The sequence below is a fragment of the Oncorhynchus masou genome, chromosome 27 (genome assembly GCF_036934945.1).
Source record: "Oncorhynchus masou masou isolate Uvic2021 chromosome 27, UVic_Omas_1.1, whole genome shotgun sequence".
In the NCBI taxonomy this organism is placed as follows: Eukaryota; Metazoa; Chordata; class Actinopteri; order Salmoniformes; family Salmonidae; genus Oncorhynchus; species Oncorhynchus masou.
The window spans coordinates 42,112,524-42,128,740 of record NC_088238.1 but is presented as its reverse complement, the minus strand read 5'-3'; the positions used below and the strand labels follow the sequence as shown (position 1 = coordinate 42,128,740).

The 16,217-nt window shown below is 42.0% G+C and overlaps 2 protein-coding genes across 3 annotated transcripts; both read left to right on the top strand.

Annotated features, from left to right (window-relative positions):
* Positions 1-263: 263 nt before the first annotated feature.
* Positions 264-4,040, top strand: LOC135515357 (homeobox protein SIX6-like). The gene is made up of 3 exons (XM_064939030.1): positions 264-671; positions 3,394-3,557; positions 3,827-4,040. The coding sequence occupies exons 1-3, from the start codon at positions 264-266 to the stop codon at positions 4,038-4,040; spliced, it is 786 nt and encodes a 261-aa protein (XP_064795102.1).
* Positions 4,041-7,346: 3,306 nt separating this feature from the next.
* On the top strand, positions 7,347-16,037 carry LOC135516199 (actin-related protein 2-like). Of its 2 annotated transcripts, none has more exons than XM_064940309.1 (9): positions 7,347-7,601; positions 12,432-12,542; positions 12,809-12,967; positions 13,206-13,335; positions 13,522-13,658; positions 13,929-14,078; positions 14,305-14,450; positions 14,895-15,027; positions 15,270-16,037. In XM_064940309.1, the coding sequence occupies exons 1-9, from the start codon at positions 7,554-7,556 to the stop codon at positions 15,438-15,440; spliced, it is 1,185 nt and encodes a 394-aa protein (XP_064796381.1). In that variant the 5' UTR covers positions 7,347-7,553; the 3' UTR covers positions 15,441-16,037. The 2 variants fall into 2 exon arrangements, with proteins under 2 accessions (XP_064796381.1, XP_064796382.1); XM_064940310.1 differs by having other exon boundaries at positions 15,212-15,301.
* Positions 16,038-16,217: the final 180 nt, after the last annotated feature.

The window sequence follows — 16,217 nt, the reverse complement described above, 5'->3', positions numbered from 1 at the left end:
GAGAAACAACTTACATAAGGAACTCGCTGCCAATCAGATTTATTTTTACTACAAAACTATATTTGATTCAACTAAACTTCCGCATCACTGGGAGGCTCACTGGGACGTGGTGCGTAAAAGGACACTTCACGCACCAGACAATTGGAATGATATGACCATTGGCCATGTCCATTTAGCTGAACCAACATTTATTTTTTAGATATATGATAATATAGAGTATTTTATTTGTTGACAAAGTCTGAGAAGAACGAAAAAGGGGAAAGATGTTCCCTTTGCCTATGTTCACCCCGGAACAAGTGGCTCGGGTGTGCGAGAACCTCGAGGAGACCGGCGACATCGAGCGCCTGGGGCGGTTCTTATGGTCCCTGCCTGATGCTGTCCCTGGCTCCGCCGGGGAGGCTCTCAACCGCCACGAGTCAGTGATGCGCGCCCGGGCGCTGGTCGCCTTCCACGGAGGAAACTTCGAGGCGCTTTACCAGATCCTCCAGAGCCACCGCTTTACACGCGAGTCTCACGCCAAACTCCAAGATCTGTGGCTGGACGCGCATTACCGCGAGGCAGAGCGGCTCCGGGGCCGTCCCCTGGGACCGGTGGAGAAGTACCGTATCCGGAAGAAGTTTCCACTGCCTCGCACCATCTGGGACGGCGAGCAGAAGACGCACTGCTTTAAGGTGAGACACCAAGCTGTAAGTATGATTCTTTCGCACCATACCTATAGTTACGCACCTTCATCATGCATACATGCCTATATACACTAACTGTCTATAAATGAGAAATGAACGAAACCCGTAACTAATATCTGACTGTAACCAATAATGTATGTAGCCTACTGGGCTGACTCACTGTTAATTGTAAATTTGTAAAACATTTTGAAATTCTTATACTGAACCATCTGTCATTCTGCCCTGAACAAGGCAGTTAACCCACTGTACCTTGGCCATCATTGTAAATAAGAATTTGTTCTTAACTTACTTGCCTAGTTAAATAAAGGTTAATTAAATAAAACTAAACATCTGAAATAACTTCAGATGGTCTCATTATGGCACCTTGGCATATCAAGTCCCCAATAGTTCCTGAGCGCTTCAGTTGCTAATGATACTGAGTCACTGACAAGGGTTCTCTCTTTTTCTCCAGTCCTGATCTCTGTTAACTCAGACTATAGATAATAGGAGGTCAATACCCTCCTGCAAGGTTAGGTTAGACATAGTAAACGATTTTCACATAAGAGGCTGTAGGCTATTTCTATAGAGAAACAAATTAATGCAATGGTGTTTCCCACAGAGATCCTGTTAAATGATGTTCTAATATGTCATGTTATGCCGTTTCACTTTCTACCATTCACTGCTTTGAGTTTGATGGCAAAGTTTCAAACAGTACATATCTTGTCTGTAGTAATGTGGCTGCACATGTCACTTCCTTTACTGAGGGACAGACCAATACATGATTATCTACAGTCTCTCTGCTGAACCACTGGCAATATGCATTAGCGTCTGTGTGGATTCACAAAACATAAAAACAAGCACATAAGTATTATAGCCAAGAAACAAGCAATGTCAGCCAAATCAAGACTCAATAGGCTACACAAAATATATATTTGTTTTTTAAACTATTTTCATTTAAAAAAAATAATCTACATCTCAGCATGTAAATGACATAGGCGAGAAGAGATGCTTCTGCTCTTCAACCTTAGCCTGGGTAACAATCGTTTTGTGACAACAATCCATTCCTCATGTGACACAGAGTACAAGGAGGGGAAGTGTCAGCACAAAACAGGTCTAGATTTCAGGCTACTTCAACCTGCAGTAATCCTGTGGTTAAAGAGCTCAATAAGAGCATGTTGAATGGGGACTGTGCTGCTATAGGCTGTAGGCTATAGTGCATGTGTTTGTGTCCCAACTGGCACTCTATTCCCTATATAGTGCACTACTTTTAACCCAAGCTCCATGGGCCCTGGTCAAAAGTAGTGACGACATTGGGAATAGGGTGCCATTTGGGATGCAGTCACAGAGGGAGTCAGTTTGCTACAGTATAAACCTTGCGTGTCAGAGACCACCCGTGGCGGTATAAGACAAGCTGTCTTTTACTCTGGAGTTTCCACCAACTCACAGCAGTGAGCAATCACCTAGCCTGGGATAGAATAGAATAACTTTATTTTCCTGCAAAGGAACTTATTTTTGGAGTGGTTGAGAAAAAGAACACACATAAACATTGTAGGTTATGCTATACAGTAGACCTAGCTACTAGGCTACACTTGGTTACACAAATAACAGAGGATGGGACAACGATAATGCAACATGAAACAAACTTTTTTTTTTTAAATCACCACTCTCCTTGGTGCTGGATGGCCATTGTCTTTGATATTTGCTTAGGAGCCGATTCCACTGAATACCGGAACCTTTCACTATTGAAGTGAAACAGAGAGATATTCCGTTTTGGATCACGCCCAGGTTACTGTCGCAGTCAACATCACTCCAACGCAAAGGTCTGTGGAACCAAGCGGACAATCATTAGGTCTAGGGGGAAATGTTGGGCTTAACAGTGTTTTAACCTTTTGGATGTCAGTATAGACATCATCAGTTATCTTTAGAAAACAACAAAACACAGGCATAAGGCATCCCTATTCCTGTTAACCATTGCAGGATTTTGGTTGCTTCAAAATACACTTCAACCAACAAAATCACTACTAAATGCATATGAAATCACTTGCATCAGGGCAAGGAATGGGTCATTTTAGAAGATACAGTAGCTACACACAGCGGACTGAGTAGTCCTAGACTTAACCCTGGGCAGATACACGCTTTGAGCAGGTCACGTTTCCACAGAAACAACATAAGCCCCGCCCCGTGTGTCACTCTCTGGCCCAGGGTGTTGTTGACAATATTGAATGGGTAAAGTCTGTGCAAGACCATTAGGTGAAGGGTCTAAGGCTGAGCACTGACTTTTGCTATAGATCGTACAGTAGTTCAGTGGAGTTTAGGTAATGTCCCAACTCCCTCGTTACATCCCCCTCTTGTGGTAGAGTCAGATACTGCAGGCAAATCATCTTGCTGCCCCACAAAGTATAAACCTCTACTAATCGTAAGGCATCTAGCCCTCCCTCCAGTACTAAGCCCTTTTATCCTGAGCCAGTATACAGTATAACATATTTATGTTGATAATGTAGATTATAATTATTATCCCTTAAATCCAATTTAATACGATTATTTTCAGCATGGCTTATGTCTCCTGCAGGAAATCTTCTCTTAACAATATCAATGGAGTAGCCTAATGAAAGATATCACACCGATATGCTGCATATGTCATATCTGATTGTGAAAGATATAGATTATTAGGAACACTGTTGGTTACATGAAGCAGGGAACTGACCATTGTTGTGTCCTTTATGTCTCCAAGGAGAGAACTCGTAGCCTGCTCAGGGAGTGGTACCTCCAGGACCCCTACCCAAACCCGTCCAGGAAACGGCACCTGGCCCAGGCCACGGGACTCACGCCTACACAGGTCGGCAACTGGTTCAAGAACCGACGCCAGAGAGACAGGGCCGCATCGGCAAAGAACAGGTACGTCAAGACTCAAGTCAAGGCAAGAGAGGAGGTTACTCAGCTGGAACCTTTGACTTTCTGTGTCGTGTTGAAGATGTTCTAAATTATAAACTGAAAAATTAAGCAATTTATCAAAAGACTGCTTTTTGAGTGTGAGCCAATTGATTATTGTTTTACCTCAAGACAAAAGCACTACGATTAGTCACAGAGTGTACCACTTAGGTAACACTTCAACCAACCATGTGTCTCTAAAACTAACTCCACAATCTCCTTCTCCCTGTTCCCAGACTGCAACAGGACCCCACCCACCTGCCTTCCGGATGCTCCCCTGAGGGTTCTATCCAGGAGCACCACGCCCACCACCCCCGCCTGCTGACTGCCTCCCCCTGTCACCCGGGCAGCCCCGAGGCCAGCGACTGCAGCACTGGCACCGACCCTCGGGGCACTGGAGCCTCCACCCCCGACATCTCCGTCAGCAGCGACAGCGAGTTTGAATCCTGAGGTCGGGTCATTGAGTGCAGCTGGAGAGAGGCTCTAATTGGTTGAGTCCTCAAGGGAGATGCTATTATTGGTTTTCAGCCAGGAAGCCCCGGCCCCACAGATATAGAGACAATATAGACACTGTAGAAGTACTATCTGTCTGTGAGTTGGGATTGAACACATTGACAAAAGACTCGATATGGACACTTGATGTGGTTGCTAGTGGAAGAATGGGGAGGGGTGGGGGGTTGGGGATTGGACCATTCACAAACACATGCACTTAAAATGCACCATCGCACACGACTGTGAGGTACACGGTTATTTACAGTGCCTTGCAAAAGTATTCACTCCCCTTGGCGTTTTTCCTATTTTGTTGCATTACAACCTGTAATTTAAATGTTTTTTTTATTTGGATTTCTTGTAATGGACATACACAAAATAGTCCAAATTGGTGAAGTGAAATTACAAAAATTACTTGTTTTAAAGAATTCTAAAAAATTGACAAGTGGTGCGTGCATATGTATTCACCCCCTTTGCTATGAAGCCTCTAAATAAGATCTTGTGCAACCAATTACCTTCAGAAGTCACATAATTAGTTAAATAAAGTCTACCTGTGTGCAATCTAAGTGTCACATGATCTGTCACATTATCTCAGTGTATATATACACCTGTTCTGAAAGGCCCCAGAGTCTGCAACACCATTAAGCAAGGGGCACCACCAAGCAAGCGGCACCATGAAGACCAAGGTGCTCTCCAAACAGGTCAGGGACAAAGTTGTGGAGAAGTACAGATCAGGGTTGGGCTATAAAAAATATTCAAAACTTTGAACATCCCACATCCCACACACCATTAATCCATTATTAAAAAACTGAAAGAATTTGGCACCACAACAAACCTGCCAAGAGAGGGCCGCCCACCAAAACTCACGGACAAGGCAAGGAGGGCATTAATCAGAGAGGCAACAAAGAGACCAAAGATATGCAAAGCTCCACCGTGGAGATTGGAGTATCTGTCCATAGGACAACTTTAAGCCGTATACTCCACAGAGCTGGGCTTTACGGAAGAGTGGTCAGAAAAAAGCAATTGCTTAAAGAAGAAAATAAGCAAACCCGTTTGGTGCCGCCAAAAGGCATGTGGGAGACTCCCCAAACATATGGAAGAAGGTACTCTGGTCAGATGAGACTAAAATTGAGCTTTTTGGCCATCAAGGAAAACGCTATGTCTGGGGCAAACCCAACACCTCTCATCGCCCAGAGAACACCACCCCCACAGTGAAGCATTGTAGTGGCAGCATCATGCTGTGGGGGAGTTGTTCATCGGCATGGATTGGGAAACTGGTGAGAATTGAAGAATGGCGCTAAATACAGGGAAATTCTTGAGGGAAACCTGTTTCGGTCTTCCATAGATTTGAGACTGGGATGGAGGTTCACCTTCCAGCAGGACAAGGACCCTAAGCATACTGCTGAAGCAACACTCGAGTGGTTCAAGGGGAAACATTTAAATGTATTGGAATGGCCTAATCAAAGCCCAGACCTCAATCCAATTGAGAATCTGTCATATGATTTAAAGATTGCTGTACACCAGCGGATCCCATCCAACTTGAAGGAGCTGGAGCAGTTTTGCCTTGAACAATGGGCAAAAATCCCAGTGGTTAGATGTGCCAAGCTTATAGAGACATACCCCAAGAGACTTGCAGCAGTAATTGGTGCCTCTACAAAGGGGGGGGAATAGTTGTGCACGCTTAAGTTTTCCATTTTTTTGTCTTATTTCTTGTCTGTTTCACAATGAAAAATATTTTGCATCTTCAAAGTGGTGTAAATGAAATGATTACAACCCCCCCAAAATCAATTTTAATTCCAGGTTGTAGGGCAATAAAATAGGAAAAATGCCAAGGGGGGTGAATACTTTCGCAAGCCACTGTAGTAATTTATGACTGTGCTGCTGACTTGTACAAAGAAGTATCAACTACAATTCCCTGTCCAGTAGATTTGGGCTGGAACGTGGGTAGTCAGTCAGTCAGGAGCAAGAACCGATTCTATAACAGCAATAACTATTCTCAGGCACATTATTTATAGAAATAATATACATCGTCACAGTCTTAGAGTTAGAGTAAATACTGAACCTGAATTATAATATCATATGTTTTGACCGTTTTCAACTCATAGGGAGTCTATTTTTTTAGTAGTCTATCATTGAGTACTAGCTTTAATCCCGTTTCTTTAGTTTGCCCCTTACAGTGAACAATGCCTTCGGTAGGCTGTTGGTTTCTAACATGAGCAGGCGTCTGTCAACGCAGAACTGCTTATGACGTCACTGCCTTAAAAAGGAACGACAGATTCTCAGTCTACTTTCATTCCGTGGGTATCATAGTTCTGTGGGCATCACAGCCACACGGAACTCTTGTAATTGTGATTCACTTCCATTTTAGCCACGGTTCTAAACCATTACTATTCCCGAAAGCTAACAGAACGACAAATAGACTTAGGCTCCAGACAATGTTGTTATGTATGGAAAAGACATCCCACATCATCAACATACATTTGCATTTAGATTAGATAGTTTAACATTCTTCTTCTATTATGACAATGTAACAACTGTATAACTATGCTGCTTTGGATGATGTGTCCAAAACATCTCCATTATAATATTATTCCAACCTGGTATATTCTTTAGACTGTTGTATGAGGCATTATTCAGTGTGTGGAATCCTCTGCACTGCTCTCTCTAGAGATGTACTTCATGCATGCGTTGCCTTTCAGAGCAAAACAGTAAGTGACTGAATGGGATAAGAACGAAATTAAACTACGAAATATAAAAGCAAGATTGATAAGTATTCTAAGGGTGAACGTGAAGCACAACTCCTTGATGTGCCTATAAACCTTTGAGGACAGAATAACAACCTGGTTCATATATATGACTGTTGTATCTTTATATAAATATACCCACATTAACATCACCAAACAATACATTGTTGTGCGATGTATTCATTGAAAAATAAGTATTTTGTAAAAATGTGTTTGGTTGTGTATGAATTTGGAATAAATGAAACAATGTTAATCCAAACCTGATGTCGAGGTCTCCACGAACGAGGCATGAGCGTTTAACGGTGAAAAGGAGCGAATATTGGATAGTGATCAAGAGGATGAAGCCATCGGTTGTTTGTTTGTTTGGGAGGAGGACTCATGTGTGCTGGGTTTGATGGCATCATCCTCTGACTTCACTTTTTTGAACAATCAGAGTAGATTAGTGACCAACAATTAGACAGTGAGATTGACACATAGCATACCTGTAGACCTACGCCAATTCCGCCCCCCACCCTTGTCTTTTCTCCTACCCCAAATAGTCTCGACTCCGCCCAGACTTCACGTTATTGAAGGAAGGAGAATTTGCTGCAGTCCCTCGTATTTTGCATTTTGCAAGAATCTTTCCCCGTGTTTAGAAAGAAATTAAGTGCTACTTAATTGGACTAGCCTGTGTTGAGAGCCCCGACGGGAGGGAATATATAGAGGTACCTTCACTCATCATCAGTGGAACATGGACAGCGAGGGCAGAAAGGTTATCGTCTGTGACAATGGCACAGGGGTGAGTGAATATGTCGACAAAACGTTGTTTTAATAACTTTAATAGTTTTATCACTACCCCGAGTAAAACAATTATAATATTGAATGTTCATTTAGGATTTGGTAATTAATTATGAGTATATGCATAATTGGAATTTAACAACCTACAAGAAGTAATATAGGTGTGTGACGCTATATCTTAATCAATTGTATTTGTCTCTTTGAATAGATGCCCCCCCCACACACACAAAAAAAATGTCAGCTAACAATTTTCAGATTGGTGAATTAGTCTAGCCAGTTATCCAAACTTGTAGTAATCATGGCCGAATCCTGACCCAGGGGGCCAGACCTCCAGGGGGCCCTCACTGATTTTGTTAGTCACTCTCACTCAGATATCATTAATATGGAATATGTCATGGCAAAATGTCTAAAATTGCAGGAAATTTGCTGCAAAACTGCAAACATTTCTCTCCACACTATGGCAAAATGGGTAGAATGGCTGGGAATTAGCTTTAAAACTGAAAACAAGTATCTTAGTAGGATTGCAGGAAATTTGAATATGAAATTGAAACAAATTATCTCCCTCAGCCCCATGGCAATATGTGTAGCACTGCAGAAAACTTACTTTAAAACTGCAAAAATGTATCTCTGCCCCATGGTAAAACAAGTAGAATTGCATGAAATATGTTATAGAGTTGCAACCATATCTCACTTAGGGCCCCCAAAATGCTGTGTTGTGTGTTGATAACAGCACAGTTAACTTATTTTCTAGTATCCTGCTACAAAGTTGCAACATTTAATTCATAAATGTGGTAACAGAGAGTCACTAAAAAAATATGATGTTGTAGAAGCCTATGTAGAATGCTGCTCTCTGCGCAGGTAGTAGGTTGGGGTGTGGGTCTGTTATGAGTGCACATCTGTCTGGACTTGTCACAGCCGACTCCTCTTATTCACACACACTGCCATACATGGTGGTGATGTGTTGGAGTGAGCTGTTATTGGACGAGAACCAGGAAGGAACACAACCCAATACTTTCTGAGATTATTCTCAATTCCCCATGCTTCTTTGCTTCTTGAGTTCATCTGCACGAAACAAATGGATATTGAAAGGCCCTTTAAAAGTCATGTCCTGCAGAGGTACAACATAGATTTATGAGCTACAAGAGTTTACTGGTCCAGCCTCCACACTTGCGGCTGATGCTACTGATTGGAATAGAGGTCTAGGCGGGACTGATTTCTTAATCCCGCTCCCGCCCGCAACCGCAGTTTTTAATGCTGCTCCCGCCCACTCTCTCTGGCTTTATGTCCGACTCCCAGCTGCTCCCGCAAGATCTGGCCCCGAACCTAACCGAAGTCGAACAATGTTATTTTAGGTGTGTGACGCAGCTCGTTTGGCAGCTATTGTCCCAGCAATTTTACGCCCTATAGGCAATAAACAAATGTGCAGAAATAATCTAATACATAGATTAGATTAAATTACCAGAGATTATCACGTGGCCCATTATATTCGACTATCGATCGGTTTAACTGGGCTATATAAACCAGTAGTGTAGACGTACAGTAGTTTGACGAGAGCATAGTTGGAGAGAGGGCGGACACTTTGCGCTTTCTTTTGATATACGATATACGACAGAGACAGATATTGGTAATCAATAGGCATTTTTATTTCATGGCAATGTAGTAAACTATAGCCAAATCATATTTAGAAATGTAGTTTATTTGTATTTATCTGCCCCGTGCTTCTCCGCCCATGCATATAGCCTACTCTTTTTAATTGAGACAATACGGCACCTGATCTCGCATGTCCAAGAGGGTATGTAAGGCTACCGAACTTGAAGCAGCAAGAATGATGACCGCGGACACGTGCACTTTCTCTTGAGCTACAGTACGTTTTGCAGATACGATATAGCCTACCTTTTAGGAGTGGGACTATTTGTAGATAGAGACAAATAAATGGGTAATTCATATTTAGCCTATTGAAAAGGAAAAAGGCGCGACGCTCGAGGAACTTGGTAAACGCAGGTCGCGCCTTTTCCTTTTCAGTGATGGTCATATTTTTGGACTGCACCTCGAATCACGCTTGTTGGGCGCCCTACACTTCTTTCCAGTATCAATATTTATTTACAGACACTGTAGTAAACTATAGCATAATAATATTTTAAGTCAATTTCCTTGGAAAGATAACTGCCACGTGATTCTCTGCCCATGCAACAATATGCCCATTTTCACACCTGAGATGTGTTTTCATCAAATTAATTTTTTGAATATAAAAAGCTGTGAGTGATGTAGTGCACATAAACATGTATTTTGCCTTAAATTCCCATGTACCGAATAAAAATGTAAAGTTAAATGTGTTTCTATCATATTTTCCCCAAATGTTGCGTTATAACTACATTTTGGAATTGGCACGTGCGCTCCAGCCAACATTTTGCATTTAGCCTACAGTGCAGGCTACATGATGATATTATTATAGACAAAAGACCGCTACTTTTTATTTGTCAAACGGCAGCAAAGCATCGATCATTATATCAATAGAGTGCAAGACGATGAGTTTATCTGAAGTTCATGATAATTTATGTCTGTAGCCTAATAAACTGCATGCTTTGCCTAGTCGCTGTGGGAGGACCACACAATTTGTCATCGCTTGACTCCAAGTTTACGTCGATATGATGGTTATTATATCAATATTTGCGCATAAAAGCGTTTCCTCCGTCATTTATTGCATAATTAATTTTACTGACACAAAAAAAGTTCCCATCATGTCTAGCATATTTTGTTTTGTCGACATTTGAAAAGTTTACTGACAAATTAGCGGTTCCCATTTTACTCAGATAAAAAGGTTGAATGGAAACCTGGTTAGAGACATGGTTGTTGAATTCGTTAATTTTCATTCCTGTGGCCTTCACCAAGTGAGTTCCTAGTCAAGTGTTGTCATTATAATTAAACTCTTTATGACAATACATATCTCACAAGGCCTTATTTGTAGGCCTTATTTGTAGGCCTAGCGTTACCTTAATACAGTTGCCGGAAACTGGTGGTTTACAGGACACATCAGGCCTGCAAGTATGGATGCAAAATTCCAGAAACTTTCCCAAAATTCCCAGATTTAAAAAAAAAGCCTGGTTGAAGGATTTCCATTAATCTTCAAACTGGGATTACTAGATAACCTGAGAAATGTAATAGAATTTTGCAACCCTTCCTACAAGTCAGATTAGATTGGCTTGCAGAGAGAGTGATGTGTGATTCCTATTGGAATCTAGCCATAGCTAGGAAATTCAACAGACATTTGTATTCACCTGCAACCATAATGAGTTCCAGATTTAGGAACAGTGGAGGAGACTACCTAAGCCATTTAAACTGGAACAACCAAATATAACTAAATGATTGGATTGGTTTAGAAAAAGTATAGTTATTTATCTTTGTGTAGCGTAAGATTACTCAATCAACCACCCAATGTTACTTTCGGTTTTGAACATCAGCTTCAAACAGCTGAAAATACAATATTTTTGGTTAAGGAAATTATATTTCACAGCGGTTTAGATGGAACAATGATTCTCTACACTACACTTGCCTGTTTTGTCACATAAACTGAAATTAGGTGAACTATAAACATTTTAGCAACCAGGAAATGGCAGAGCAATTTCTGCATAGTGCTTCTTTAAATATTTTTTAGTTTATGTGACTTCTCATTTAGTTTTGAGTCAATAGCACAAATATTTTAAGTAATAATGACTTTTCATTGACTTTGAGTTCAACGTACTAGAAGTATTTGACTAAAAAAGGCCTTGGGCTTTACTGGGTAGGCAGGCTGCTCTATTTAATTGAAACCACACGTATAGCACACTTGGTCTCGTATGTCCAACTAGGAGAGGAGAGGTAGACTACTGAACTTGAAGCTGTGAATGCTGAGAGTTTGTGAATAATGCGACAGAGGTGTTTCTAATTCAATATTTCTGAACGCCCGCAGCATGAAAAATGCAGGCCGCGCCACAATGAACTCTGTTGGGGCATCCCGCGGGAATGATTGGAATGTATTGCACATCTACAGGGTATAGAATGTGTCTTGGCCAAAAAAGACAAGTTAGGACATTTAAAGAATACACTGTACAAAAAGACCAAAATGCTGAAAAAGTCATACATTTTTGGCATTGAGTGGAAACCAAAATGTGACCAGAGAGAATGTCACTCATGCTAAACTTCTGCAAAATATTTTCAGTTCAACTTTAAAGGCTGATGTGTCAAACAACTGTATCAAGTCAACATTAACAGTGTAAAATGCATCTTGAAATAGTAAATTATACATTATATTGTTGTCTATTTACCTGTGTGCTTAAAACACACACAAAACATCCTGTTGTTCTTACAGTAACTTACTGGCAGCCAGTTACCAGTAAGTTACTGTAAAAACAGTATGTTACCGTAAAAAAACGGTATGTTACCGTAAATTCCAAAGAGTTGCTTTGGTACCTTTTGTACCTTTTTTGACAGTAATTTACGGGTAACTAGCTGCCAATAAGTTACCGTAAAAACAACAGGATTCTGTGTGTGTTGTAAGCACACAGGTAAATAGACAGAAATAGAATGTATAATTTACTATTTCAAGATGCATTTTACACTGTTTTTATTGATGACTTGATGCAGTTGTTTGACACATCAGCATTAAAGTTGAACTGAAAACATTTTGCAGAAGTTTAGCATGAGTGACCTTCTCTGTGGTCACATTTTGGTTTCCACTCAATGCACAAAAATGTATGACTTTTTCAGCAGACTGGTATGTCCTTCACCTCTCATGTTGAAAGTGTATTGAACGTGTAACCAACAGAATGTTTATTTCAAATTGGTTTCCATGCAGTTTGTCAAGTGTGGCTTCGCTGGCTCCAACTTCCCCGAGCACATCTTCCCTGCGTTGGTGGGTCGGCCCGTCATTCGTTCAAACACCACGGTCGGAAACATCGAGATTAAGGTGAGGTTAATTAAGGAGGCAGTTGACTTTCAGCCTAAAGATAAACACCGACTCTTGTTGGTCAAGGGAAAAGTTCTTCTCCAAACACGATTGCTCCTCGGCTGAGCATATTCTCCTTTAATTGCGCATGACTGTAAACTCCCTCTCTGACAATCACAATATAGAGGTAATATCTCAAAGTGCCATGTCTGTAGCCTCTGTATATTTTGGAATAATCAAAGAAATCCAAACCAACTCCCCTGGTGACCACCCAAACCTAAACCTAGGACTTGATGGTGGGTGATGAGGCCAGTGAGTGTCGCTCCATGCTGGAGGTGTCCTACCCCATGGACAACGGCATGGTGCGCTCCTGGGAAGACATGCTTCACCTGTGGGACTACACCTTCGGCCCTGGGCGCCTCAATATCAGCCCCCCAGACTGCAAGGTCAGTTATTGTATATAGGTTAGTTTAATTGAGGTAAAACACAAATAAATTGCAAGAGAGACCTAGGTATGAAGTGTATTTAGTCTGTTAAACTTCCAATGTTCTTTTTTAGACTATTACTTTTTAGACATTCCATAAAACCTTAGGATTGCATCTTTAAGTTAAAAAACAGTTTTTTACATTCCTCTGCCCGCCGTGTATGTTGTGTGGGGATCAATACAGTTGAATTTGATTCAAGGTGCTGCTGACGGAACCGCCCATGAACCCCACTAAGAACCGGGAGAAGATTGCTGAGGTCATGTTCGAGACCTACCAGTTCCACGGCATCTATGTAGCTATCCAAGCCGTGCTCACACTCTATGCTCAGGGTAAGGGGAGACAAGACCCAAAGACATGGCTCCCCCAGTTTTATATATATATATATATATAGTAATGCCTAGACTTTAGCTCAACAAGATAACACATTCTTGTGGGGGCGCAGGTTCGAACCCAGTCGGTCACCATCATACCATCTGTTACGTGACCCTGTGTGTCCTGCCCTGTCCTGTCTCCAGGGTTGCTAACGGGTGTGGTTGTGGATTCGGGTGACGGTGTGACTCACATCTGCCCCGTGTACGAGGGCTTCTCTCTCCCTCATCTCACGCGCAGGCTGGACATCGCAGGGCGTGACATCACACGCTACCTCATCAAGGTGTGTACAAGGGCCGCGTCCCAAATGGCACCCTATTCCCTATGCAGTACACTACCTGGGCTACCACCTGGGATGCATCCAAATGAACTTTAGCGGATATATGGCAACGTTAATTCTCTCCCTCGTGTCAATCATCATGCAAAATCTTTGCAAATACATAGCCTATAGGACTACACATTTCTCATGAACTATTTTGTAATGAAAATGTCTTTCTGGGGATGAATATAAAAGACTCCTTTGTTTTTTCCCCACCTCTGACCCATCTCCCAGCTGCTGTTGCTGCGCGGCTATGTCTTCAACCAGTCGGCGGACTTTGAGACGGTCCGCATGATGAAGGAGGAACTATGCTACGTGGGATACAACATAGAACAGGAGCAGAGACTGGCCACAGAGACCACCGTGCTAGTGGAGTCATACATAGTACTGTAGCTAACCCTATCCACACATGTCAATTAGAGCAAATGCTTATGAATGTGATCAATGCTCTTTTAGCTTGTTGCAAAACTCAGAAACAATCGGACACCCAGGATAACCTCATATGAATCTCTCTACCCCATGCCCATAGCTACTATAAATGTGTCATAAAATACTTCATAAAATAAAGAGGTATGAATGTGTAATTATTCACTTACTCGCTCTGTTCTAGCTCCCTGACGGTCGTCAGGTGATGGTGGGAGGGGAGCGGTTCGGGGCCCCTGAGGCCCTCTTCCAGCCCCACCTCATCAATGTAGAGGGAGCCGGCGTGGCTGAGCTGCTGTTCAACACCATCCAGGCTGCTGACATAGATCTCAGGTCAGCGATACGCCACCCTGCGCCGCTAGCTAGCCTTGTCTCATACTCTATGTGTTGTAGTAAACCTTTCTATTGTGTGTTTTAATGTCATACAAGTATGGGAGGAGGCTAGGCTATAGCATCAGGTCAGCTATACAGTACAGTACAATACACTGTTGGCCCGTGCTAAAGTTAGAGATCTGCACAATAGTTGTTACATAGTTGTAATATATATGTTTACATATGTTTACACACATTATATATTGTTGTTACATACACGTGTACGTGTAGGTTATTGTAGTTGTTTAGTAGCTGTATTAAATGTATTATATAAGCCATAATATTATATATTTATAGCTGGATGACCTCAATCTCCCTCACCCGTCCGTTAAATGAATGAGAACTGTTTGCACACGTTACGGTTTATGTCTGATTCCATGTTGTATGTGCATCTCCCTCCGGAAGGTCTGACTTCTACAAGCACATTGTGCTGTCTGGAGGCACCACCATGTACCCCGGCCTTCCCTCCAGACTGGAGAGAGAGATCAAACAGCTCTACCTGGAGAGGGTGCTGCAGGGGGACACTGAGAAGCTCTCTGTAAGCACACACATACATGCACGAACGCTTGTACACACACACACACACGCACACGCACACACACACACACACACACACACACACACACACACACACACACACACACACACACACACACACACACACACACACACACACACTACAATAAGTAAACCTGTGTATATGTTGTGTTCTTTCATTTTAGTTTACCACATATTTTTCGACCCACTCCCCTTTCCCGTTGCTTTCCTCCATCGGTACAGAAGTTTAAGATCCGCATTGAGGACCCTCCACGGCGTAAACACATGGTGTTCATGGGTGGCGCAGTGCTGGCTAACATCATGAAGGACAAGGAGTCCTTCTGGCTGAGCCGGGCTGAGTACCTGGAGAAAGGCCTAAGGGTTCTGGACAAACTGGGAGGAGGCGTGAGATAAAGGTGAAATAGGGGTTAGGTAGGGTCTCACACAGACGAGGTCTGGGGGTGCCGGACAAACTGGGGCGCGGCAATAGATAGAAGTGCTCGGTCGTATTGACTTGGCACAAATGGAAGAAAACGCTGTGCTCTAATGAACACGACACTGGATAAAATGGGGGCCGGGGTCAGCTATACTTAATACAAAAGAAAGAGTATATGATACTGTGTTAAAAACTGTGATTCTGTAATAGAGACATGATCATGCTTTCCTGTATGCATAGGGGCCAGCCATTAGCTCTGATTAGAAATCTCTGTTATCAGAAGCATGACATAGAATAGCATTCTCCTCTTCGTAACAATCAACTTTCCAATATGTTTTCCTTGTCAAATTGACACATTGTATGGCATACAGCACAACAATTACACAGTACAATTACACAATAGAATTGTACAATTGTAATGTTTCACATTTTTACCATTTTAATTCTCACTGTGTCAAATTGAACCCTTTTGATGAGGTTCGTTATGTTGTTTCAAATGCATATGAAAATAAATACAACTGACTTTAATCTAAATGCCAAATGGAATAAAGTGAATGTTATGGTATTTGACTGAATTGCCTTTCAGTGTTGGACTATATCTTTGTGTCTTTAAAGAATGTCAGTTATCACTTATTCTCTGTCACCCATCATGTGTGTAAACACAGTTGGAAAAATAGCCATGTTTGTTTATTCTGACAGTGTAGAGAATATGATTAGTCAAAGATCTTGTGACCGTGGTGGTTTGAGGTTGCCAG